The sequence below is a fragment of the Loxodonta africana genome, chromosome 4, assembly GCF_030014295.1.
Source record: "Loxodonta africana isolate mLoxAfr1 chromosome 4, mLoxAfr1.hap2, whole genome shotgun sequence".
Classification (NCBI taxonomy): Eukaryota; Metazoa; Chordata; class Mammalia; order Proboscidea; family Elephantidae; genus Loxodonta; species Loxodonta africana.
Window position 1 is genome coordinate 37,649,024 of NC_087345.1, and position 27,679 is coordinate 37,676,702.

At 41.0% G+C, this 27,679-nt stretch overlaps 1 protein-coding gene across 2 annotated transcripts in view; it reads right to left on the reverse strand.

Annotated features, from left to right (window-relative positions):
• Positions 1-27,679, reverse strand: part of PLXNC1 (plexin C1) — a 171,759-nt gene that overhangs the window by 53,669 nt on the left and 90,411 nt on the right. For both annotated transcript variants that reach the window (XM_023559712.2, XM_003405262.4), the window contains 8 exons: positions 21,638-21,777; positions 17,959-18,138; positions 15,215-15,302; positions 11,230-11,433; positions 10,930-11,115; positions 7,899-8,001; positions 4,134-4,235; positions 3,748-3,851 (listed from right to left, as the gene is read on the reverse strand). In XM_023559712.2, coding sequence (XP_023415480.1) covers positions 3,748-3,851; positions 4,134-4,235; positions 7,899-8,001; positions 10,930-11,115; positions 11,230-11,433; positions 15,215-15,302; positions 17,959-18,138; positions 21,638-21,777 — 1,107 coding nt within the window. The remainder of the gene's footprint in view (positions 1-3,747; positions 3,852-4,133; positions 4,236-7,898; positions 8,002-10,929; positions 11,116-11,229; positions 11,434-15,214; positions 15,303-17,958; positions 18,139-21,637; positions 21,778-27,679) is intronic.

The following is a 27,679-nucleotide window of genomic DNA, read 5'->3' on the forward strand; positions in this document are numbered from 1 at the left end:
TTATTCATAACATCCAGAGGAAATGAATAGTGTATTTTTGTTATAATATCCATGTCCGTTTTAATAAAGTAGAGACACTGTTTGCTAATCTGAAGAGCCCCGGGGTTTAGGGTTGCTGCATAGCCTATAATACATAATAAATCATTATTCTGCTCTCAAGAAACCAACGAGTTGTGAAAGCTCTAAGAATAATTATCATTGATCCATCCCATTTTTGGTGGGTGAAGGAATCTCACACTTTAAAAGAACTGACTCAAAGTGAAAGAAAGGACTCAAATGTTAAAGAAATGGTCATTAAAGAAGATTATGCAAATGTTTAGACCACTCCTCAAGCAATCTACTTTGTAAGAATAAATACTAAATTATGGTTGGTAAATTGTCACAAGAGTCTTAGCTTAGTAGCATAGATTGTCTCAATACACGAGAGGTGGTAGGGTGGGGGCAGTTAGAAGGGTTGAATCCTGGGCCAAACTACTTGGGTTCTAGTCCTGGTTATATCATATACCGGTCACATGACTTTGAACAAGTTATTTAACCTCCCCGACTTTCCTCATTTGTAGAATGGGGACAGTAATGGTTCCCACCTCATGGGCTCAGTGTGAAAATTCAATGAGTACATAGTAAGTGTTCTCTGTTAGCTATCATTACTGTTTTTATCTCTAAATTACGGCAAACTAGACCACAATGTTATTGTTCCACTGGTTTCTAAAAATATTTTTATGCACTGTGCTATGTAGCTTTTGAATAGAAACTTCCAATTTGATTTTACTTTTTTTAATGTATCATAAGCCTTATTGGAATTACATAATTAAAATTTAAAAAGTGTGTTGAATAACACTTTACATGAATCAACCGAGTAAAAATATGAACTCACACATTCATATTTTTCTCTTTTTGGTAATAATTGAAATTTTGGCCACTTTTATATTTATTAAAGTAAGTTTCTCCTGAAGATAATTTTTTGCTTCATAGTTTCAAATTTGTTACCACAAGCAGAAGACCTCAAACTATTTTGGTCATACACGGTCCTAATAATAAACAGAAACACAGGCCCTGGTTTTGCATTTTCTAGTTCCTAATATTTTTCTGCTGAACCAACTTTATGTACATAGACAGTTTAAAGGGAATGATTCTTGACCTTAAATAAGGAAATTCACCTGACTCCCTGTGTTCTAAGGCTTTTTCTTCCTTTCATTCAAATTTCCCTCTTCCAGGAAGTTAGATCATCTGCTTACCCTATTTCTTCTCCTATTTTATGTAGAACAAAGAAAATCAATATAATGAAAAGCAAGGCTTTAAAAGTCAAAACCAACAGGGCCAAGAATCAGGGGACTGGTGATTCCTTTGGCCTTTGTGAATCAACAGTTCCCTCTGGATTTACCTATCGTTATCTGGTAAGTATTGATCACACAGGTCCCCCATCTCCCTCGCCACCCAAGCTCCAGGCCTAGAGGATTTGGGTCCCAATCAATCGGTAATGAACCAGTTGCCATGGAGTTGATTTCAACTTGTGGCAACCCCATGTGTATCAGAGTAGAACTGCATTCCACAGGGTTTCCAATAGCTGATTTTTCGGAAGTAGGTTCCTAGGCCTTTCTTCCAAGGCACCTCTGGGTGGACTTGAACCTCCAATCTTTTGGTCAGCAGCCAAGCTCATTAACTGTACCACCCAGGGACTCCAATCAATCAGTAAAGGGCCTAATTAATACAAGGACTTATCTGCAGCCGAGAATGCATTTCAACTGTTCTCTACATCTTTTCTTAATTATTATAAATTCATTTTTTACTTAGGTCTTCTTGATAAAGTTCTAACAAATTTATGCTTGCTTTTCTGGGTCCTCTCCTTTAATGATCCCTTCTGACTTCAAGTTTTATGCCTTTCCCAGTTGCTTTTGAAGATTACACATAACATTGAGTTAAATCAGTTTGACTTCTTGCAACTCTCTCTTCTAAAATAACACAGCATTGTTCCTGTGGATTTTTTTTTTTTTTTTAAACATTCAACTTGCAACAGTGTTCCTTTACATTCATCACTTTATCTTGCTCTTGATTACTGAATTTAGAAGATAGGAAAATTTCTTTTTCAGGCCACAGATTATTCTATTCAGCACTCAAGGGCAATCATTAACTGTAAAAGCCCACACAGTACTCACGTTGATGGTAGAAATCTCTATTATTTTATTGCTATTAAATTCTTAATGGGGATCTCAGATAGCCGGGAAATAGGACTCGTGATGCAACCTTTGCACAGTCATCCTGATTCAGGGAACTCAACTTCCCTCCCTAGGCAGTGCTCTGCCACAGAAATGGATGAGGAGGCAAATGGCCCAGTACTCTTAGAGGACAAGTTAAAAAAAAAAAAAGAAAAAAACTCCACAAATGCAAAAGGCTGACGTCTTATTTATAGCTTTCTTGATTTGCAATACTAAGGGTTGGACAAAAAAAAAAAAAAATTGATGGGTGTTTTATGGAGGTATCCCAACCTCCAGACACAGCATTACATATCGTGGTGTCCACTTCCAGAATTACAGAGAAGCTGGAAATTGCTTACTGCTTGTGTCTGGGTTTCTGAATTCTAGGCTTCTGGCCAAGTGCAGCAAAGAAGCTTCTGGTAAGGCAATACCAGCTCTCTTTTGGCCTGGAGAGATTTTGAGCTTTGCTTAGAAGTCTAGATATAAATATGATAACTGATGTTGATGTGTTCCAGAGGTTGGGCCTTCAGTAGTCACCAGTTCTGGACAAACAGGGCAATATGGCGGAGCTGGGGAATTGGGATGTGGAGGTAATGATGTGGAGGATGAGTGTACCTCACCAAAGACTTGGGAGGGTAAATGAAGAAGGCTGAATGAGTGAGTGAGAAAATGGAGGTGTTAGAACATAGATGAGACTGAAAACTCAAGGGTTGAATAGATACTCCATGGAGACCTAGAACAAATTAATCAATAATTTCATGCAGCTATTTCTACTAAATGAGGATGATTAGTTAGAGAATAACTGCTGAAGAGAACCATAAACACTTTTCTGTTACTGTTCTGTGCTGTTGACTCAGTTCCAACTCACAGCGACCCCATGTACAACAGAACAAAACACTGCCCTGTTCTGTGCCAACCTCACAACTGTTGCCATGCCCGAGCCCACTGTTGCAGCCTCTGTGTCAATCCATCTCATTGAGGGTCTTCCTGTCTTTCGCTGACCCTCTACTTTACCAAGCATGATGTCCTTCTCCAGGGACTAGAGAAACACTCTACACTGCTATAAAGGCCTATTAGCAGCTCACATTCTAGCCTTATCTACTCTTCTCCCTTTAGGCTGCTAGTACTTTTCATTTCCAACTGAGAATAGGGAATAATCTAGCACCCGCAATGTAAGTCATGCAGATAAACACAAGAAATTGCCCAGCCCACAATTTATTGATTTTTAAATAAACTAGCTCACTTCCCAGCTACAAATTCAGTTCTAAACTGGTAGTAAAATAAAGCAAAAATCATCACTCTGAACTTCTGTCCCTCCTAGGTTTTTGTTACTGGACACAGAGTAATTGCCAGTGACCCATCACTGCTTTATACCCTAATCAATGTAATTAATTATTATCCTCCTCCCTGCTCTGCTCAAACTTGAGCCATTATTCTGAACCAAGCCGATTATCTACAGCTGCCTCAGAAGCAAAGCCACCGTTTTGACAATAGCCAACACCGCCTTCATTACTATTCAAGACCCAACCTTAGGAATTGATCAATGCTCTTTTACCTCAGGGAAGAAAGTTCTCAGAGCAAAATGTTTGTAGTCAAGGAAGGGAACAGTTCCAAAACTATCAACCACATCCAATTTATCCATCTGCAGCTCAGCAAAGCCTGCAAAACAGAATCCCAAGAGCAATATTTTAACTCAACAAACAGTGGAGAAGATCTTCTGCTGTTTTGTCTAACACGGAGTATGACCTTGGTTTTCATTAAAGAAGAAACAATAGATAATTACTTGGTTGGCGACAGAGAAGAGGTGAAATAAAACAAAGCCAGGTCCAGACCCTGCTGTTCAGTTGTCTTCTATTACACAAACATTTCTCATTACTGTGGCCATTTAAAACTAACAAAAAAAAAGACTTGTTTTCCTACAGATAAAATTTTGGAGCCTACCATCACGTATCTCTTTCCGGAGTTCACTCTCCAGAAGCTCCAGCTGCTGACTCTGTTTTCGACTCAGCTCCTTCGATTTGTACCTGGTCACCCCCACGGCAGCTGAGGAAACAGAGAATCAGCAACAGACTGACATGTTTAACTTCAAAAGCAAACGTGAAAAGCAAACCCAAAGGCCAACCTTCACAGTTTCTTTAAAAAAGAAATGAACCTTGAAAACATTATGCTGAGTGAAATAAGTCAATCACAAGAGGGCAAATATTGTATGATCTCACAAATAGGAAGGACCTAGAGCAGGCAGATATATTGAGATCAGAATTTAAGGGTGTTTTTTTTTTTTTTTACCAGGGGTTAGAAGGAGCGGGAAAATGGGAGTTACTGTTTGAGAAGCCCTGAGTTTTTGTTTACGGGAATAGAAAATCTGGCAAAGGACCTTGTGATGTTTTTGAAACATGATTGATGTCATTGATCTCACTGAACTGTATACGTGAAAAATGTTGAATTGGCAAATTTAGTGCTATCTATTTTAGAGAAAAAAAAGAGATAAAGATGACAACGCGAAAAAATAAGAAAGGGAGGAAAAAAAAAAAAAAAATGAGAGCCACCCCCCTCCCTGAAAACAGCATTTAAGAGGTGGATTTTATAAAAAGGAAAATTCCCAGTGAGGGATCACTCTAAAGAGGGAGATACTAAAATGTAACAGGAAAAAAAATCCACTCCTCTTAAAAGTGGAAAACTAAATCAAATAACCTTCACTTGTAACCAAAGATCCCAGTTGGCTGAAAAGTAATGAAACAGCCAAGTTTCTCTACAGCCACAGGCCACTTACATTGCTCCATTCTTTTTTTTTTAATGTTTCTAAACATCCCTGGAGAAATAAAGTTGAGCAACAAATGGCAGAAAGAAATCACAGATCTAGGGTAAGTTATATAAGCCAAACTTGCACAGATCTACTAGGTTGGCATGATGGGTGGTCCATAATGAACCCATAGCTGGATTCTGCTTCTTTCTCCACTTCATCTTGCTTTCAACTGTGCTGTGGAGGCAGTACATGGAAGGGGCTGGGTGCTCGGGTTCATATCCCTGCTCTGCCATTTACTAGCTGTGTGACCACGGGTAAGTTTCGTAGGTTCTCTGTGCCTTGACTGCCTTCTCTGTAAGAATGCCTACCTCACTGCAGTGGTAAGAGGATTATAAGAAGTAACCTGCAGAAAGCATTTAAAATAGTGTTTTTAAAAGAATAAGTACTTAAAGATTGTCAACTATTGTTATTATTCTAGGAAATTTCTCCTGGGAATTTTAATAGGAATTACCTGATAAAAGGGCTCTGCTACTAAACCAAACCAAAATAATAATAATAATAATAACCATTGCCATCAAAACCCTGTCATAGAACAGAGTAGAACTCCTCCCTATGGTTTCCAAGGCTGTAAATCTTTACAGAAGTAGACTGCCACGTCTTTCTTCCACAGAGCAGCTGGTGGGTTCCAACCACCGACTTTCTGGTTAGCAGTCGAGCACTTACCCATTGTGTCATCAGGGCTCCTTTGTGAATGATGCTAGAAGAAACAAAATTAAATACCTTTCTTCACTGGTGAAGTCCCTGGATGGTGCAAATCGCACCTGACTGCTAACCAAAAGGTTGGAGATTCAAGTTCACCCAAAGATGCCTCGGAAGAAAGGCCTGGTGCTCTACTTCTGAAAAATCAGCCATTGAAAACCCTATGGAGTACTGTTCTACTCTGACACACAGGGGGTCGCCATGAGTCAGAATTGACTTGACAGCAATTGGTTAGGTTTCTTTACTGGACCACTTCACAAAGTCAACAATCCTAATCATAACATGCATTTGTGCATCTCGGTAAAACGGTAGAATATGCAGTGATTCCCAAACTTCAATGAGCATGGAACCCCTTTTTTCAGGAGCATCCATTGGGACAATTGTTCCTCAGGCTTCACTTTGAGCAACAGTGGCTTACTGCAAGCAAAGGGAGCTAACCAGCCACAATCTTAAAGCAGTGAGCTTTTCATGGCTACAGTCTACAGGGGAGGCCACGGAGGGCATGTTTCCCAGGTGGCAGACTAGACCAGGTGTGTTTGGTGTTTTCACTAATGATGTGATTGACGAACTAAAGAGCACACCTACTCAAATTGACATTGACACTTGGGGCCCTGGCATCACTGTAAGAAGGGGATGAGAATTTTAATGGGCTTTGCAGATCCAAACGAAGCCAAAAACAAGGTGTCAAATTTATCTCACTTCACCTTAAACAGCATAAACAACCTCTACAAACAAAGTGAGGGGAAAGACATGGAGAGTCACACACAGGTCAGGAAAAGATCAGAAGTTTCTAGTAAGTTACAAAGTGGACCTGAGTCCAAGGCGAGGCTGTTATATGTAAGGCTGGTTAACAGCAGGGGATTCTCAAAACAGATTCCAGCATTTAGAATTTACAGATAATCTTCTTACTCAAAGCCAACATCAGCCAGAACTTCATTAAATTATCAAGCCCAATTATGGATTCCAAACAGAGGAATGGACAACTTGGGGAGAGCATGACAAAACACCTGAAATAATAATCAACACAGTAAAATAGGGCCTTTGCAAAATGAACCCATTTCATTAGGCAAGTTAATCATATACATAAATCTTACCCTTACTAGACTGTGAACCACCCAAGGGAAAGAAGCAGGCTTTAACTCGCCTCTTCTGGCTCCAGAGGCTTACAGAGTTACTAACAACATAACAGGTGCTCAGTAAACATAACGTGGATGGATGAATGAATGAGGGAGGGAGTGAATGTCTCAAACGAGACATTAGCAACTCCCTTGATAGCCTAAAATGCTAGAAAGGCAATGTCTGTGTTACATCAAGGAATATGAAATGCTACATTAGTTGGTGGAGAAAAGGCCCTTTTTTTCTAAGAAGGATAGAAACAGACTTAAAACCAAAAGAAGCTTAGGAATAGAGGTCACAAACTAAATGACTACAGGGACCAGGTACATATAGGAGTTAAGCATCCTGGACGGAGACAATAGGGAGTGGTGGAGACTGGTGAAAACCTAGTGAACACATGACTTATCTCAACGGGGAAGCTGCTACTCAGTTCAGCAAACTGATGCTATGGAAAAAACTGGATCCAATGTTACCAGACCTTTCCATTTTTCAGATTTAAAAAATGTGAAGTCACCCAGTTTTTAAATGTTGTCAATTACTTCAAAGTTTTAAATAATGCTATGTGGGCCAAACAGAACACACCAGTGGGCCAGATTGAGTCCGTGGGCAACCACAGTGGGATCACTGTGCTAGAATGAGCCTGGAAACATTGCTGTAGAGGGACAGGTCATATTTCTAAAGCATATTTCTGCCAGGAAAAGCAGGGCTGGGATGGGTTGTTTAGCAGGGTAGGAAGGCAGGATGAGATAACTAAGTCCTGTGAGTCTAAACTCCCAAAGGAGTCCTGAGGGAATAGTGTAAACAGGATATTTATCATGGCATATCAAAGCACAAGCAAAATGGTTTATACTTCTCAAACACCAAGACACCATCTTTCTAATCCAGCCTTTTACTAATAAGGCATCCTTTAAAAAAAGGTTTAGAAAGCTCCCAACATGTCCTCATTATTCCATTCCCCAAGTTTTGATTTTGGATTTCATCCATTAATACTTAATTGAAGCAAACAGCTCCTGAAAGTGGAAAATCTGCCTGCCTGAGGAGAGGCTCCAGAGGATAATTTTTCTGACAAAATTAAACAGGGCACTTACCAAAAATGACAATCACTAGCAAGACAGGAAGCACAATCAGAAAGTACCAAGTGGAGGGAACTGATTCCTGCTCAACAAAGAGCTCCAAATTTCCCAGTTTGACCTAATGGGATAGAGTGACATTAGATCCAGTGGAGCTGGATACCATATATATGCACATTACTTTTTTTCCCCAAATGGTTTCCGCTGAGTTCAAGTCCTTGCCCTGGGGCAGATTAGCTATGCGACCTTGCGCAAATCAAGAATACTCACAGGGCCTCAGTTTCCTAATATGTAAGTTGAGGTGTGTTGGACTAGACCCATAGAGTTTAAACTTTGGCCCTCTTTGCCTTGGGGGTATTAAATTGCAGGAGCAGGGGCAATAGAGAGATGGTAACCTGTTGGTTGAGTCCCTAGGTGGTGAAAATGGTTAACACGCTTGGCTGCTAACCAAGAGGTTGGTAATTCAAGGCATCTCAGAAGAAAAGCCTAGTGATCTATTTCTGGAAAAAAAGCCAGCCATTGAAAACTCTATGGAACATAGTTCTACTCTGACACCCATGAGTCAGAGTCAACTTGATGGCAACTGGTTACTGGTTCACCTGTTAGTTGGAAGCCCCCACCCTTATTCTAAGCACACAACTGAACTTTTGCCTCTTCCACGTCTCAGGCTTCCTTGGAAGGCCTATTTTGAATAAAGCATTCTGTAGTGAAAACCAGTTTGGCAATGCTGAGTAGCTGATCCCTAAGGGTCTTTTCCAGTTTTAGCATTTTTTGGTTATAAAAATTGCATAAAACTTCTAAAGAGAAAACCTCTCCATCAAGCCTTATTTTTCACTGACATCCATACAAGTATTAAGATGCATTTCGGTCCTTGTAGTGGTGACTGCCCCTATGGAGACATGTGAGCACGGTGCCTGGAAGACAGATCGGGACCCAGGCAGCCCACGTTCTAACTTCCAGCTTTGCCCTGTACTCTCCTTACCGCTGTAGGATCTTGAGAAGTTACTCAGCCCTCCAGTCCTCACTTTCCTCAGTTCTACAATGGGATACTGAAAGTGCCTGCTTCACAGGGCTGTCGTGAATATGAAATGCATTATCTCACTTAACTGTTGTTGTTGTTGTTGTCATTGTCAGGTGTCGTTTGAGTCGGTTCCTACTCAAAGTGACCCCATGCACAACAGAATGAAACACTGCCCGGCCCTGCGCCATCCTCATGATTGTTGCTATGCTTGAGCCCACTGTTGCAGCCACTGTGTCAAACCATCTCCTTGAGGGTCTTCCTCCTTTTTGCTGACCCTGTACTTTACCAAGCATGATATCCTTCTCCAGGGACTGATCCCTCCTGACAACATGTCCAAAGTATGTGAGACATAGTCTCGCCATCCTTGCTGCTAAGGAGCATTCTGGCTGTACTTGGTCCAAAACAGGTTTGTTCGTTCTTTTGGCAGTCCATTGTATATTCAATATTCTTCATCAGCACCACAATTCAAAGGCATCAATTCTTCTTTGGTCTTAATTATTCATTGCCCTGCTTTTGCACACATATAAGGTGATCGAAAACATCATGGCTTGGGTCAGGCACATGCTAGTCCTCAAGGTGACATCTTTGCTTTTCTATACTTAACTAAAGTTAGCTCATTAGGAGTCCTGGTTATGCAACAGTTAAGTGGTCGGTTGCCAACGGAAAAGGTGGTGGTTCAAATCCAACCAGCAGAAAAATGAAACAGGATTCATGTCTCATTCCATACACAAAAACAAATTCAAAATGGATTAAGAACCTAAAGGTGAACGCTAAAACCATAAAATCCTTAGAAGAAAACACAAGGGCAAGGCTATCAGGCATGTGTCAGATATACTGCTGGAAGATGAGCCCCCTAGGTTGGAAGATACTCAAAATACAGAGTGGTCACAGCAACGGACTCAAGCATACCAAAAATCGTGAATACGGTACAGGACCGGGCAACATTTTGTTCTATTGTACATGGCAATGCGGTGAATCAAAGCAGGCTTTGTGGCAACCAACAGCAACAAAAACATCTTTTTTATTTATTTTCTTTAGTGTATGTCTCTTTAGGTAAGCTCCATAAAGGCAGATATTTTTGTCTGTTTCTTCTCTGCCACGTGCTCATCAGAGGGTTAAGTGTTCAGGAACTATTCTATGAATGACGAAAAGGGTCTTCTCAATTAACTTGAAAGGTAGTAGTACTTTTTAGTTTTAATTGTTGCTATTGATTTTATAATTATCATTGCCCCCTTTACCATACAGATGGAGAAAGGGAGGCTTGGCAAGAATAAAGACTTATCTAAGGCCACACGGCTATTAACTGGTGCAGCTTGGACATGAACACAGCTCTTTTGTTGTTGTCGTTGTTTTTCCTTGTCCTTTATCCAATTATTTATGACTATAGATCATAAAGCATTTTTTGGTATAGACTGTGTGGAGCCTCATATGGCCCGAGCACTATAAAGGGTGACTTCTAATAAGTTTCCTTTCCCTACGGTCTTACATCTTCATTGTGGGACGTAAATATAATCATGATGGGTCCCTCAAATGTGTCTGGAAAAACATTAATCGTAGCAAGTAGGACTTCGTGGTAAAGGAAGCAGCCCATGACCCATAGTTTATTTGGTCTCCAACAAAGTCTAACGCTACTGTGAGTATGCCAAAGAGGCCTCCATCTTGGATTTCTACTAAGACGTGTCACCTCCACATTCGGGAAAAGAATGACAGCTCATTCGTCAATGGGTCCTGAGATTCTGCTTGCAGATGCTAGAGTCTAAATGTAAGGGTAGAATAAAAGCTATCAAGACTCATTAGTATTATAGACAATAGTGTGTTCAAAGCTTTGACATTCTAACAGGCACATGAATGGATTCTGCCAGAGATTCTGGAGGAATTATGCTTGGGTTTGCAGTGCCAGTTTTGTTTATCTTCTATTTAAAGCGAAGATCCAAAGGTCCATGAAGGATTCCATTCTGACTTCTTGTTTAGCCAAGGAATTATAGATCATCAGCTAAAAATAACAGGTGGGACTGTCAGGTGACTTACACGGACTTTCCTGGAAGAGGTGGCAATGCTGTTTGCAGCAGTAATGCCTTTAATTTTGCAAAGGATGGTGGTGAGATCTTGATTTCTGGTAATATTTTCAAAGTTGCAATTTAATTGCTCATTTTCTTTATGGAAGAGAGTAATTTCAATGTCTCTCTTGGAAATGTTGAAGTTATCATTTTCTTTCTGTGAAGAACAAAACAAGGATGAAGAAATCAGGGCACACATGGAGACTCACAACCATAAGCACACCTTTCCAGCCAAGGGAGGGCACATTCCACCCGGGAAAAGGAAACATACTTGAATTTTTACTTCCAGTTCTGTGTCCACCTCCGATTCTACCCGATACCCGGTAAACCTAGGGTCTTCAAGATACTGCAAGGTCCCACAATCCAAGTAGGTGTCCTGTACCCTTAGCTTCACAGAGACATTTGTACGCACTTTTGGGCTCTTTAAACTGGGGGCTAAAAACCTGCAGTAAGTCTCCATACAACATTCAGACACCTGGGGAGGAAAAAAAAAAAAGGGCATTTTAATAACTTCGTGAAAGAACCCCAGCTCTGGTATTTAAAAGCTAAGTGACCTGGGTAATTTAACTTCTCTGTACATTGGTTTTCTCATTTGTAAAATGGGCACAGAAATACTACCTACCTCCCAGGGTTGTGAGTGCTAAATTTAAGAAGATTATACATGCAAAAGTGCTTAGAAAGTGATAATGGAAACAGCCAGAATACTGTGCAATGGGAAAAGAGGTGATGCGGGAAAAGGTAGGCTAGAGAGTGGGGGAGACTGGGCAATAGGGCCTATGTATCCTTCAAGCCAGCAAGGCTGAGTCCAGGGAAACTACTAGAAGGAAGGAGATGACACTCAGCAAAGGCCAGTGTTGCTGGCTGAGTCACTCTTTGTTGGGAACCTCCTGCAGAGCTTTAGCAGAAGTCACTAACCACAAGGAGGTAAAGGCTTTGCAGGGTAACAGAAAAAGGGAGAAAACAACAGTGAAAGTGACAACGCGACCCCCCTGGCTGAAGCAAAGAGAATAAACACTGGAAATAACACACAAAGTGTGGTCCGCTTTACAGGTTTATTTAAAGAAACACGCCAACCGACATACACACTGCCATTTGAGGGTGTACGGAGAGAGCTGGTGGGTAGAGGAGGTTGATAAAAAAAAGAGAAGTGCGACTACAACTAAAATTCGTGAAAAGAAACTTGTCTAGCTGGGAGAACTTTTCCTCTTTTTTTTCTCCTCAGTACTGGAGTTAAAAAAAAAAAAATGGTAGGAAAAGGCGGAAAAATCTGGTGCGAAGAGCTGAGATTGAGGCAAACAAGACCTGCTCTCCACCAGCCACCATAGAGTTGACCGCAAACCACGCGTCTCAGAGTAGATCTGTGCTCCATAGGGTTTGCGATGGCTGGTTTTTCGGAAGTATGTAGATCACCAGGTCTTTCATCTGAGGCACCTGGGGGTGGACTCGAACCTCCAATCTTTTGTTTAGCAGTCAAGCACATTAACCATTTGTACCACCCAAGGACTCCCTGAATTTCTAGCCCATATTTCTGTCAATATGATGAAAACCACCGTGCCCACTGCTTTTACCCTCTCAGTCTTGAACCCCTGGCAGGCTGGCTTCTAACTGAAACTGCCTTCTAGAAAGATTGCCAGTGACAGGATCACCCCAACCTCATTATCCTCCAGTCTGAAACTTTGCACATTAGTGACCAACTCCCACCATCTGAAAGGCTCTTTTTCTAAAGTTTCCGAGCAACTTCTCAGCCACCTTCACTGGCCATCCTATTTTCTTTCACCCTTTAAAAGAAAGCGGTTCTGTAAGATTCCATCCTCGGCACTCTTTTCATCTTTCTTTGTGCTCTCACTCCCACGATGTCGTACCCACTCTCCCTTCAATGATAACACCTACAATGATAACGCAGTCATCTCCAGCCTTGCCATCTTCTCAGCCAGCACTCTAGACCTCCACCACCAACGAACTGCCTGGCGGACAGCTCAGCCCAGATGCCCTGCTGGTCATCTGCATTAGCATCCTAATTGGTCTCCCAGCCTCTTGTAGTTACTGCCTCTCCAAACCCTCCTAAGCACTACTGTCAGAATAACAATCATGAAGTGTACTTAGATTCAGGTCACTCTCTGCTCAAAGACCTTCAATGGCTCCCCATTGCCTACAGAATGAAGGGCAGAGTTTTCAGTCTGATACTCTCTTACATGGTCCCAGTGCAGCTGTCCAGCCATCCTTCCTGTTCTTTTCCTGACCTGCCCTCTAAGTTCCAGCTGAACGAGACTGACGGATGTTCCCAGCACAGCCTGAGTATCCTGTCCTCTGTACCTGAAATCACCTCCCTCCTTCTACCTATCTAAATCCTACCCATTTTGCCCCACCTCTGCTGTTGTTGTTAGGGGCCATCCAGTCAGCCCCCAACTCATGTCGATCTCATGCACAATGGGATTGGACCATTGTGATCCATAGGTTTTCATTGGGTGATATTTGGAAGTAGATCACCACGGCTTCTTCCTAGTGTGTCTTAGTCTGGAGCCTCTGCTGAAACCTGTTCAGCGTCATAGCAACAACAAGCCTCCACTGACAGGCTGGTGGTAGCTGTGCATGTGGTACATTGGCTGGGAATCAAACCCAGTCGCCCGCCTTCCATCCATATTTAATTCTCTTTCATGTGGGAACCCATAGTGCTTTCTTGGACTCACAGATATCTGAGCTGGAAGGCAACCAGAGCACCTGAACTTGATGGCACCCCTGTGATGGCATACTGTGCCCTCAACTATCAATCCCAGTGTAGATTTGTCATCTCCTTCCATGAAGGCAGTGACTCTTTTATTTATCTTTGGTCTCAGCACCCAGCAAAATGTTTTGCCCATAGTAGGTGTTCAATAAATTCTACTCAATGGTATTGATTTAGGAACAGCACTGAAGAGGGAGAGCAATCCACCAACAAACTCAGTCAATGTCTCTGGTTAGAGTCAATCTGTACGAATCACTTAACTGGATGTGTTCACACTGTGCAGACACGACTGTAATCAGATACACTGGGAGGCCTGGACATGGCTCTGAAGTGTATCGGTAGACAGGTGTGTAATAGGACAGCCTGCATGGATGGCATGTTGGGAGGCTTCCTGTTTCTAGACCTTGGGTCCAGACTGGCCCCAGCAGGGGCCAGGTCTTCAGCTGTTCTTGGTGGGAAGTGGTCAGGCTGGGCCCCAGAGAGCCTGTCTTCTCATTTTTCATCAGGAAAGGGGAGAAAGGGGAAGACAGAATGGTGATGAGCAGTCAGAAAGAGTTTAGTAGCATGTTTGGGGGCCCAACCTGTATCTGAATTCCTTCATCTCCCCTCAAGCTCCTACTGCAGAAGCTTCAAGCTAAATTTCCACACACCTGGTCTCGCTGCCTTTGGTGTTACAGTTCTCTGTCTCCTGGTTCCAGGAACATTTCACTGCAGGGATCCTGGGTCTAAGGGACTCGCTGGCTCCTCTTCCTTAGTGGTGGTGGTATCTTCTCTTTCCTGTCTCTGGGGTGGCTCATTTCAAGCCCAGCAGGATGGCAAAACTGACCAATCCCTTTGGTGGGTCACAATTACCCTATCACACAGTTCCGCCCAACCACTTGGGTGGGAGACCATGGCTAGGAAGGCCACACACAAAAGTGATATATCACGCCACAGTGAAGAGGCACGATTGTGACTGTGTTGGTATGAGGACGAGGTAAGGGATGGGGACCAGACCCCTCCTACGATTCCCACTTTGGGAAGGAGATGAAAGGCAGAGGGAAGAGATCAGAAGGGGTCAAGTAGGGCTATAGAGACAATGGCAAGAGAAGGAGAAGGGTAGGAAATGATTTCTGGGACTTTCGGCAAGTCAGTCTCTGATCGTCAGCTCTCTCTGTGAAATGGGACCACCCCCTACTCTTCACAGAAATGTTATTCTTCTTTACCTCGTGCCTTTAGCAATCACAAGGTAATTTCATACATGTTGATAAACATCGCTCATTAAAGTGACTTGCCACACCTCACACGAGGAGAAAACGGCAGGTCTTGTCATAGCAAGTTCATTTCTCTTTCCTCAATGCCACAACACTCAGTACCCAACTACAAGTAGACGGTCTTATTATTTCCATTAGAGCACAGATGGTAGGCAAAATAAAACAGGTAAAAGTTTACAGCAAAGACATATAAATAAAGCTATTTCCCTACATATTTTAGTGTGATAAAAACCAAATCATCCTTGAGAATAACTATTATTATAAAGTAGCTGAAGACTTACATTGCTGTTTCCTTTTAATTCCTGTGAAATGATTAAGTTGTCAATTACATCAAAGTTTCTGCCCATTATGGTTATATTTTGACCACCACTGCAAGGAAAAAGGCAACAATAGGCATTTCATAGTAAACACACGGGCATTTTGCATGTATGAACAAAGCTATCAATTTATTCACATTTAATATTAGGCTCAATTACACTTGAGAGCAAAATAAGTAATTTTAATTTCAAATGCAGGATAATTTTAGAAGTCTTTTAAAGATACTGGCTACGAATTCATGGCTTTCAAGGAACATAAATATAAAAATTCAAGTCAGAGCCTATCTTAATTCTAGGAAAATGCCCAAATTCTTTAATAGAATTTTAATTTTGTTGTTTCATATTGCCACTATATATAATCAGATCATCAGCTCTACCTTGAAAAGGTTTCACTGAACAGAAATTTTGTTTGGTTGTTATTTAACCTATATGAAGAGTCTTCAATCTAACAATTTTCAAAATCAAACTTCCAACCTACTAATTATATTTTATTTAGAGAGACAGGGAATACTTTGGACAAACTAAAATTGCAAATGACATTAAAAGTACAAATTCCTATTTAGTAAACCATACAAGTAACTGCTATATCCTATCTCTCCTAAACCAAGCCAAATGATTTCACATATTCTTGGTGCATAATCATGTATAAGCAAAGTGGTCATTAAATATGAAACAAACAGCTGTCCATAGCTCTGGCTACCCTCACGCCTCCATTCATGTAGGTCACCAGACACTCATTCCAGGGGACAGGAGCCTGAATATGTCAGCTGGCTGAGCCCCTGATGACAAGACCAGGAGGTAGGTGTGAGCAGGTCCATTGTGTAGGGCAGAGGGAAGACCCTGAGTCCTGCAGCCTGGCAGACATGTACCTCCAGCCACAGAGGGAAGGGCTGGGATGGCCTCAAGCCAGCTTGTCATCATTACTAGAAAACCAAGCCAAGCATACTCTGCTGATGGCCAGACCGCAGAGACACATTCGCATTCAAAGTACCAGGGGTAACCGAGACACAGGCTCAGAATGTCACAAGTAACAATTCACTACCAAAAACCCATTGCCCTCGAGTTGATTCCAACTCATAGCGCCCCTATAGGACAGAGTAAAACTGCCCCATAGGGTTTCCAAATAGCACCTGGTGGATTCCAACTGTTGACCTTTTGGTTAGCAGCTGAGCTTTTAACCACTTCGACACCAGGGCTCCTTGGTTCATTAAGGAGCCTCTTATTTTATGGTGAAGCAGACACTGTCATGGCTAAAAGCACAGACTCTGAGCCAGACTGCCTGGAAGCCTAAGGCAAGTTTTTTTTTTTACCGCTCCTGTCGTCAGTTCCTTCATCTGCAAAAGGGGCTTCCTCCGCTTGTTGTCAGGGCTGACCAAGTTAATTGGTGTAACACATCTGACATGGGGCAAGTCCTGCATCAGTATTTGCTTTTATTTGTAGGAAGGAATTTATTCACAGGAAGTGAAGCGAGATAGGAGAGAGTGTCATACTAGAGAGCCTTGATTTTGAAATCCCATTTTCCTTATGGCACTTCTCCCTTAATACTTTCTTTTTATTCCAATAACTCTCCATTCTCTCCTCCCTGCAGGCCCTGGTAACCACTAGTAAACTTTGGTCTCTATGCATTTGCCTATTTTAGATATTTCATATAAGTGGGGTTATACAAGACTTGTCCTTTTGTGTGTGGCTTAGTGTTTTCAAGATTCATCCATGTGGTAGTATAGATCAAAATTTCATTTCTCTTTATGGCTGAATAATAATATTCCATTGTATATTTATATCACATTTTGTTTAGCCATCCGTTTGCTGTTAAACCAAAAAACCACACCTGTTGCAGTCAAGTCGATTCTGACTCATAGCGACCCTATAGGACAGAGTCTACAGAGTTTCCATAGAGTTTCCAAGGAGCGCCTGGTGGGTTCAAACTGCCGATTTTGGTTAGCAGCCGTAGCTGTTAACCACTACACCACCAAGGTTTCCTCATTTTCTGTTAGGTGAAGAAAATATGTTTAGGGTTACATTCCAAAATCTGAATGGTTTAAATTCAACTAGGGAGAGATTTTTTTTTTTTTTCCTTAATATATTGGATTCATCTGGAAGAGTTTATTTTGGAATTTCTATCTCTCACGTCGGGAGCATCATTTAAATGTAGACGCTGCTTTTCATTTAGGAAGAGGATTGCATATTTGTACCAGAAACCTAGGCTAAGAATAGCTCCTGCAATTGAACAAACATTTTAGCTCTGAGTTTCCTGACAGCCATGGCAAGACAAAAACAGGATATGCTCATAGTGTTGACTGTGACAACGGGAAGCAACCCACTTGGTTGGCTGGTATGGACTTTTCTAGAAATAAATCCTAAGAGGAACTTTGTGAGAAGAATTTAGATATGACTACTATATCTCTGGTGACCCCATTTGTGTCAGAGTAGATCTGTGCTCCATAGGGTTTTCAACGATTTTTCAGGAGTAGATCATCAGGCCTTTCTTCTGAGAGACCTCTTGGTGGACTCGAACCTCCAAGCTTTTGGTTAGCAACCGAACATGTTAACTGTTTGCACTACCCAGGAACTTGCCATGAGTCAGAATTGACTAGACGGCAACTGCTATTGGTGCTATCTCTATACACATTTGAGTGAAATCCATGATCTTAATTCATATGACCCTTTTAACCACATCGAGAGAAAACTACTATGAATCTAGAAAGTACCTGATCCAGGTGGTAGCAGGAAATATAAGGGAACAGTGTGGCAGAGCAATGTATGATAGCGATCCCACGTAAGAACAGCTACCACCATCGAACTCGATACACACATCCTTCATTTCTTTTCGGCTTGATGGAAGAGAGAATTTCATATGGGTGTCATTTAGCACATGGGTAACCTGTATCCTAGAAAGGGGTAGAAAGAGAACTCTGACATGGAACACTTAGCACCGTCAGTTACTCAACGCAACAGCATATGAATTGCACTTGAATCACAACAGTTGAGGAATTATCAAGAAAACAGCTGCAGGTAACTGCTGATTAATCAGAACTACTTATCTCATGTGGGCATTATCTGTGGCTGGGTTCCTCTTTTTTTTTTTTTTTAGTAATATTTTACTGTGTTTTAGGTGAAAATTTGCAAAGCAAACTGGGTTCCCCTTTAACGTTTTTTATACAAATTGTTCTGTACCTTTGGGTAGAATTTTTACAATGTGTCAGCATTCTCATCATTTCCATTCTGTTTCCATTGATCTAGCTTCCCTTCCCTCCTTGCCTTCTCATCTTTGCTTTTGGGTAAATGTTGCCCATTTGGTCTCATATGTTCATTGTTTAAAGGAGCACCATTACTCGAGAGTGATATTATTTATTTTACAAGCTGATCTATTTTTTGGCTGAAAGGTGACCTGCAGAAATGGTCTCAATTCCAAGTTCAAAGGGTATCTTAGAGTGACAGTTGGGGGTTCCTTTAGTCTCTATCAATCAGTCCAGTCAGTCTGGCCTTTTTTAGGAATTTGAGTTTTGTTCTACATTTTTCTCCCATTCTATCTGGGACATTTTATTGTGTCCCTGATCAGAATGGCTGGTAGTGGTAGCCAGGCACCACCTAGCTTTCCTGGTCTCACGCTTGAGGAGGTTGTGGTTTCTGTGGGCTACAAGTTCCATGAACTAGTTTTTTCTTTGAGCCTTTGATATCCTTCAATAGTTGCATCTCAGATGTATCTAACAGTTGTATCTTAGATGACTGCTCACAAGCTTTTAAGACCCCAGGCGCTACTCACCAAATTTGAACATAGAACATTATCTTTATGAACAATGTTATGCCAGTTGACTAAGCTGTCCCTTAAGACTATGGACCCAAGCCTTTTGACCTAGTAAACCAATCCTGTGTCCTCTTTCTTTTATGCATTTTATCTTGTTATTTGCATTCCCTTTAGAAATAGGGAAGGAAGGGGCTATAACCATTGCTTTTAAGAAACTTTAGTAGAAAGTAGAACATGGACTGGGTATTAAATGAGATTAAGGAATTACTGTTAATTTTGTTAACTGTGATAATGGCACCATGTTTATCTGTTAGAGATACATACCAAAGAATTTTTGGGTGAAAGAATATAATATTTGGGTTATGCTTTTGAGAAATTCCAGCTCCCTCTCCCACTCCCCGCCCCCCCAAAAAAGTTGAAAATATAGATGGAACAAGATTGGCAAAATGTTGATAAGTTTTGAAACTGGGTGGTGGGTACAGAGCAGCTCATTACATTCTCCTCTCTACCTTTGTGTGTGTTTGATAATTTCCATAATTAAAAAAAGATAAGTCCCAAAGAACTGGGAGGACAGAACCCACTGTCAGGCAGGGATGGGAATTTCGCCATTGAAATAGCAGAGAGCTCATGCCAACAGCCCAGGAATCTTAGAATCAACCGGTGTCAAAGCTGAGCCACCTCCCAGGGAACCTCCAGACCAGAAATTAGCTAAGGCTGTCCTGGGTGCTCGACATCCACAGGGATTGCCTTTGACAGCTTTCAGAAGTCAAGGTAAAGCTTCCTACAGCACTCCGTGTGTAACCTGCAGCTGCCTCTGAGCGCCACGTCTACAATGACCCTTGAGAGCACAAATCATTAAGACTGGGTTGTACCTGAATAACGTTGGTATAATTATGCTATATGAGAATCTATTATTGCTATTTAAAGGATATATGCATAATTATTAACTTTAATACTATTCCTAAACCTTATAATAAAGCAAATTCCAGAAACATTTGAACCCGTTTGTATTTATACAACCACAGATTTACATGTTAAGGTTTATAATCAAAACAAAGTGCTAGGAAATTCATCATAAAATGGTTGATCATAAAAATTCAAGCTTGTTTATAAATTTGAGAAGAGGAGGGATGGAAATGTGAGTCATTCCACTGCTATTCTTGTATTTGTCTCTTCAGAATAATCGTTCATTAAAAAAAAAGGGGGGGTTAAAAGAGTTTAGGATTCCAGTAGGAACTCAGGTATTGGATTAACTGTTATGTTTACTGCTTGTGAGTAGGGTTCACCACACAGATGTGGTTCCTAAAATGCTACATGCAGAGAGGCCGCTTAGTCATTTAATTTAATAACTGCGGTATCTCAAGACATATTCAGAATTGAAATGAGAGCATAAAGGCTCAGAAACAGGGTAAGGCTCTGAAAAACGACTTCTTTTCCAGTGAAGCCTACTGCCTTTCAGTGAACGCACAGGTGTCGAACTTCACAGATGTCACTACACAAAATGAAAGATTTTTGCAGTCAGGTATTTAGCCAGAATAAACGGCCCGAAAATACCTATCTCGCATAAATACAGCCACTAACGTGTGCTTGATAATTCCAGTAAACAGCAGAACCGAGGAAAGTCACCGATGAGTAGCTTTTTTCATCAAGATCACAGCAATCCCAGATTTACTGCCATGAGGGGCATGGGATGGCAGTTATAGGCAGCAAATGAGTGCAAACGGAAAATTCAGTAAATAAGCATGGCAGATTACAATGCTGTACAAATCTGTTTTAGGACTTAAAAACCAAAGCACCACGCTTCAGCAGATCGTCTTATACACATTTCTATGATAAGAACAAGCTTTGTATGATTCTTCATGTAGACTGCAATATCTTTTACTTCATATTAGCCCAAACTTATAAAAGCTAACAAGCAGAAAACTCAAATTGTCTGTTGCATTATTATTATTAGATCTCTTTCTGGGGGAAGAGTAATATATGCATGAAGACATCAGGGAGAAACGGATTTTTCTTTTCTTGAAGTTTCATCAAAAGGATGAGTTATGAGAAAAGAAATCATAGACATAATGCCATTCAAATGGTACATTGACCAGGTATTTGTGTTGGAGTCTTGTTCTTTTTCTACTGCTCATGTACGTTATATTTAATTATTATTTGAGCCAGAAACCAAACCAATAAAGAGAAGGCTACACAGAATGAAATTTTCACATAAAATGGATCAACAAGGTTCCCCCCGCCCCAATTCTTGAAAGAGTTGCCATATTCTCCATAAAATTCAAAGGTACTCAACTATTTTTCAAGGAGGCCATCTTAAAGATGATGTTTGCTACTCTCCATGTTTGATTTTGCTAATAAAAACAAATCAAGACCAAAACCAAGCAGCATGCTGAAATTATTGTGTGTTGAGATTTTTGGGGGTAAAACAAGACAGATTTTCTCACAAGGAACTTCAAATGTGATGTTTAAATTATTTTACTCATTGGGATTGTGTTATATCAAATGTTCAGAATAATTGGCCCACTCTGCCACATGGAAATAATTTGACTGTGTAAAGAGTATAATCACTGTGATAGTCCATTGGCAGAGATTTTAGCTTTTCACTACGGTACCGAGAATAAATTACTAGATTTGCAACTCACACATCCTTATCACAAGTACTGGTTCCTTTCAGGATCATGGTGATGTTAGATGCCTGGGTAAAATTTGCTCCCGTAACTATCACGTTACTTTTCCCTAAGGTCGATATTTTCTGTGGCTCAATGGACTTAACGTAGAAGACCTATTGGAAATAAAAGATGAAAACATAAGATCAAAGCTAAGAAATGGCATCATTCCAAAAACTCTGTTTATGTGCTGCCGTTCGAAGAAATCACTGCGAAATTTCAGCATTTTGCAAACACAAGCAGACAGTGTTTAATGAAATCAATGAATTCAGGGAAAAGTGCTGAAGATTCATGTCTCTCAACATGCGACAGCATGAGGTCAAACCAATTAGTCTTTGTCTCACAAGACAGTTGAAAATACTGTTGAAGAGTCTGACATTCTATCTGAAGAATAAGATATCAACCGAGTCTCAAAAATGCTTGCTGCCTTACAGTCTCCAGAGGCTCACAATATAGACAAAATGAAGGAAAAACAAAGGAGTCCATTGACCGTAGGCCAACAACAGACTCATCATTAAGTTGAAATAAATGTCATTTCAGATAAATTTAATTCCCAAGAAAGCAGTTCTTATTTTTGTTTGTTTCAGTTAGGCTACTTGCATCAAGGAGTATACTGCAGGGGAAAAAACCCTTGAGAAATCAACCCATTCCGTCACCTAATATCAAGTAGTTGGATGCCCAAACCAACTGTGGCCAACTGTTTCTTCTGCATTGTTTGCAGATACCACAATCGTCTCCTTGCTACTACACATTGCCAGTTTTATCAGGTCTGTGGTCAAGTAAAATTCCCTTTGAGTTACGTGATACCTGGCCACATCATGTAGGCTTATGCCACCTTTCCCGATGCTGTTGAGTCGATTTTAGCTCATGGCGACCCCTTGTGCTACAGAGTAGAAGTGCTCCATAGGGTTTTCTTGGCTGTAATCTTTACGGAAGCAGATCACCAAGCTTTTCTCCCAAGGAGCTGCTGGGACGGTTCGAACCATCAACCTTTAAGGTGGCTGGGTAGTGGAAACAGTTAAGTGGTTGACTACTAGCTGAGAGGTTGGAGGTTAGAACATACCCAGAGGCACCTGGAAGACAGGCCTGGCAATCTGCTTCTGAAAAGTCACAGCCTTCAAAATCCTATGGAGCAGTTCTACTCTGCACCTATGAAGCTTCCATGAGTCAGAATCTACTTGAAGGCAACAAAAAACAACATACCACCTTTACTTCTCCATTTGCAATGTCTAGTCAAATTCCCCTTTTTTTTTTAAAAAAAAAAAAAAAGCCCTTTATTTGCTAGTGAGAACCACTATCTCTTATCAAGACAAAACAACCCTGACTTCTTTTGCTTTTCTCCTTTGGGGGTTGCTATCTTCTATCTCTTTGGTCATTTTGTTGTTCTTTTGTAGACAATTTCCAGCAAGTCTGTATTTTGTTCACAATATGGTGACCAAAACAGGACATAATATTCTAAGGTTGTGGCCAAGATAAAGTACAGCAGACCTTTAGCATGAGTGAATTTCATACTCACACTCTTGATATTTGAAAGCAACTCCAGCGTCCAGAAATGCGTATTCATGTGAAGTTTGGCTAAACCACATGTGCTGAGTGTACCCACTTGGAGGACAAAGTCCAGGAGGCAGACACTTAGCCACTGGGAGAACTTCAGTGAAATCTAACACCTGCCTAACACCTGCTCCAAGTGACCATGTATTCCCTGATCCTTTGTGTGTGTAACACTCATCAAGACAGCTTTGCTCGGCTGCTGAGGCTGCCCATCCTGCTGAAACGGACGTTTTATCATTCTGCTCCTTGGCAAACACAGGTGCTAGGTGGTAGAGCAATAACCATCACTCATTATCACCATGGATCGGTTTTGCAGATTGAGGTAAATTTATCGTTAATGTCATCACAGCAATGATGTAATGTGACAGAGAATTGATTTTGGTGGCAGAATTTATTTTAATCACTTTGTAAACGACTTTAGCCCTGCATTTATAGAATCACTAAGGGCCTGGAAGGGTCACTTTAATTATTGCCTTACACGTGATTGCCTTTTATGGGGGAAATTATCTACTAGAGTGGTACTTGGAATGAGGGATTAGCAAAGACTTCAAGATAAATCCCTTGCAAATGTCAAGTGTGTGTTGTACAGAAAAGGCTTACTCCTTTGCTCTTACGTTGGGATGTAAGTGATCAAGCATTTATTGAGCACCTACAGGGTCCCTAGGACAACACAAAGTGTTGTGGGACGCCTGTTCTAGGTGTGCCCCAGATCAGCTGCTGGCAAACTACAGCCCATTGTCCAAATCTAGCCTGCCACCAGTTTTTGTATGGCTCCTGAGCAAAGAATGTTTTTACATTTTTAAATAATAGAAAAATATCAAAAAGAGAAGAATATTTCATGATATATGAAAATCAAATTTCAGTGTCCTAAAATAAAGTTTTATTGGAAGACAGCCACACCCATTCATTTACATGTTGTTTCTTTCACACTACAATGGCAGAGTCAAGTAGCTGCAACAGACACTTGGGGCACACAAAGCCTGAAATATTGACTGGCTCTTTATAGGAAAAGTTTGCCAACCTCTGTAGTAGAAGAGTCCACTGTCTTTTTACGGACACAAGATAACTAAAAAAAACAACAACAAAACTCCCAAACCAGTTGCCTTCAAGTTGAGCCCACTCATGGTGACCCCATGTGTGTTAGAGTAGAACTATGCTCCCTTGGGTTTTCAATGGCTGCTATTTTGGAGGTAGATCTCCAGGCCTTTCTTCTGAGGCACTTCTAGGTGGACTCAAGCCTCCAAACTTTCAGTTAGTAGCTGAGCACTTAACCATTTGCACCACCCAGGGCCTCAGGGAGGCAAGATGGACGGCTACTTTAAGAGGATTTCATCTAAAAACCTTACTGTTTAGAGACAGTTTCATCAGCCATCTAGGATGGGATCCAGCCTGACCTGTGTCGTGAAAAGTAGATGCTTCTAGTCTGCTCTCAAAAAGAATGAGATTAGTTATCCTCAGTTTGCTGGGAGAAACTCTTCTAATCTTAATAAATAGGTTAAGGAGCTACCAAGAGGATTCCATTAAATAAACAGTACAGGTATTCAAGAAAATGTGGAAAAAAAAAAAAAAAAAGATAGGGCTGAGCTACATGACTACAGCCATCCTTAGAATATAACATTTTCTATTCTTGCTGATAAAGATTAAAAAAAAAAAAAGCTAGTACAGACAAAAATCAAAGAACAACCTCCCTACAAATGTTCTACAACACAATTTTTTAGATCTATTTTTGTATTTTAATCAAGATTGAACTCATGACCTCACATAAGGTAGTGGGGCCCACAAGCTGACACACAGAGGGGTTAATTTAAAAGCTTAATCTTGCTTGACACAAAGAGCCAGTCTCTTGTAGTCCTTCAGTGACATTTCTTTCTTATCCTATGTCCAAGGACTTCCATGCATCAAATCAAAATACCATTGAGTTGCAACCATCACAGCTCTATGTTGTCCGGCAATTAACCTTAGAATAGTCTACTTCCTGTCAACTGTATTTTAAAGACTTAAAAGAGTTATTTTTAAATGGTTATCCAATTTTGAATTTATTTAATAAAATACTATGAGCTCTGTGGTCTCTCATGAATGAGTTTAAAACATTCCCTGTTTTGTGTAAGGAAGCACATTACAAACTGGTTAATCAGGTGATTTTGCAAAATACCCAACTATTTTTATTTTTTTTAAAACTAAGTCATTAGAAGATACTGGAAATAGCACACAACTAAGAAATAGCTATCTTTGAAAAGGTCTAAGAGGATTACTCCTGACAGTAAGAGTACATTTTGTGAAATCTGACGTCAACACAATTCAAATTACCATGACATTAATGGAGAAAATACCGGTATGATTGAAAAGAATGTTAGAAGGAGGTGCATTAGCACGGCTCAGTTTATTAAGACCAAATTGTACTCTATTATCTGTTAAAAAAAATCTGAATATAGCAAAGCTTTCTGTAGGCCTGGACCTGAATCAACACTAAGTAAAACGTCTTTCAGATTTTTACTCATGAAATTAGTTCAAACGGGACTGGATAAAAAGTCACATGGATTCAAAACCAGCTGGAAATCCAAAACCAAAAGACATTAGAGAGATGAAAGGTAGCTCAGATAATTAAAGGAAAGTGTCCTGTAGGGGCCTCCAGGGGTGAGCATTTGGTTCAGAATTATTTAACATCTTTATTAATGACTGAGATGGAAGTAATAGATTAATGAAATGTGTAAGTTGAAAAGGGGCTGATGGTGGTTCAGTGGTAGGACTCTTACCTGCCAGGCAGGAGACCGAGGTTCGATTCCTGGCCAATGCACCTCATGCACAGCTACCACTGTATTGCATGATGCTGAGCAGGTTTCATCAAAGTTTACACACTAAGACAGACTAGGAAAAAAGGCCTGGTGATCTACTTCTGAAAACTCAGCCAATAAAAACTGTATTGATCACAACAGTCTGATTCCACTGTGCATAAGGTTGCCCTGAGTTTGGGGCAACTCAATGGCAGCTAACAACAACAACACAAATTGAGAAGAATGGTAACTAGAATTGGAGATGGGAAAGTATAAAAGCAGATGAGATATGGAAAGAAAATAGTAAAGCACAATCGTATTGAAGGTAAATTAGAGAGTTAAATGGAACTAAAGGTTATCCATCGGATGCTTAGCCCCTGGGCAAATGCCCCTTCATGTGGGACCATGGTACAGATCCCAGGGAACTTGGGACATAACTTGCAATGGGTCTCAGGAATTCTCACAAGTTAGCAATGCCTCCTCAAAAGACCTGGGGACATCCTGGGAGAAAATAACAGAACAAGGTCCTGGGCTAAGAGATGAAGGTTCACTTACCTGACCTAGAGACTCTAGGGCAAAGCTGACATGGCCAAGGTGGAGCTGCCAAGTCCACCCCATAACTACTGAGTATGGCTCCTCAGAGTGGACTGCATGACCAGGATTCCATGACCAAGGATGGCAACATTTCCCCTCCAGTACAAGATCTTGATTCCAACTTAAACCAAACCACCCAAAATCTACTTACTCTGTTTCAACTTAGACATGAGATTCTCATTGCTCCAATTTCCTAAGAGCCTCAGTTCCTATCTCAGTTCTCCTCCACGCTCCTCATCTTGGAGAAGATGCCCAGTCTTGCCTGGGCCCAACTCCTTCACTTTGACCACACCCAACCATCCCTCTCCTCCAGAGTCTTCAACGGTAATGCACTCCCCCTACAGCCTGACCAGGCTGGAGGTCCTGATTCCTGATCACACCCCTCACTTCTGGCTCAGATGGGGCACGCTTTGACATCTTAATGCCAAGAGAAGCCAATATAGTATTAGTCTCCTCTCTTCCAGACTGACTTACATCATCATTACCTGGTTAACACTTGTTTATATTCAATCTGAGGAGTCTTGGTGGCACAGTGGTTAATTGATTGGTTGCTAACCAAAAGGTCAGCAATTTGAACCCACAAGATACTTCAAGGGAGAAAAGGTGTGACAGCCTGCTTCCATAAAGATTTACAGCTTTGGAAACCCTAGAGGGCAGATCTACTTTGTCCTGTAGTGTCGCTATGAGTCGAAATTGACTCAACAGTCATGGGTTTGGTTTGTTTTGGTTTGGTTATATTCAATTTAATCTGTATAATGTAGTTGCTGTTGTTAAGTGCCGTTGAGTTGATTTTGACTCACAGTGACCCCATGTGACAGAGTAGAACTGCCTCATATGATTTTCTAGGCTGTAATCTTTATGGGAGCAGGCTGCCAGGTCTTGCTTCCATGGAGCCGCTTTGTGGGTTCGAACCTCCAACCTTTCAGTTGGCAGCAAGTGCTTAACCATTTCACAACCAGGACTCTTATATAATGTAGAGTAGCGGTTAAAACTTTGGGCATTGGAGTCAGACTGCCTGGGTTCAAATCTCTTGTCTACCATTACCTACTCACTCTCTCTAAGCCAAAATTTCCTTGTTCATAAGTGGAGAAAAGAGAGGTGT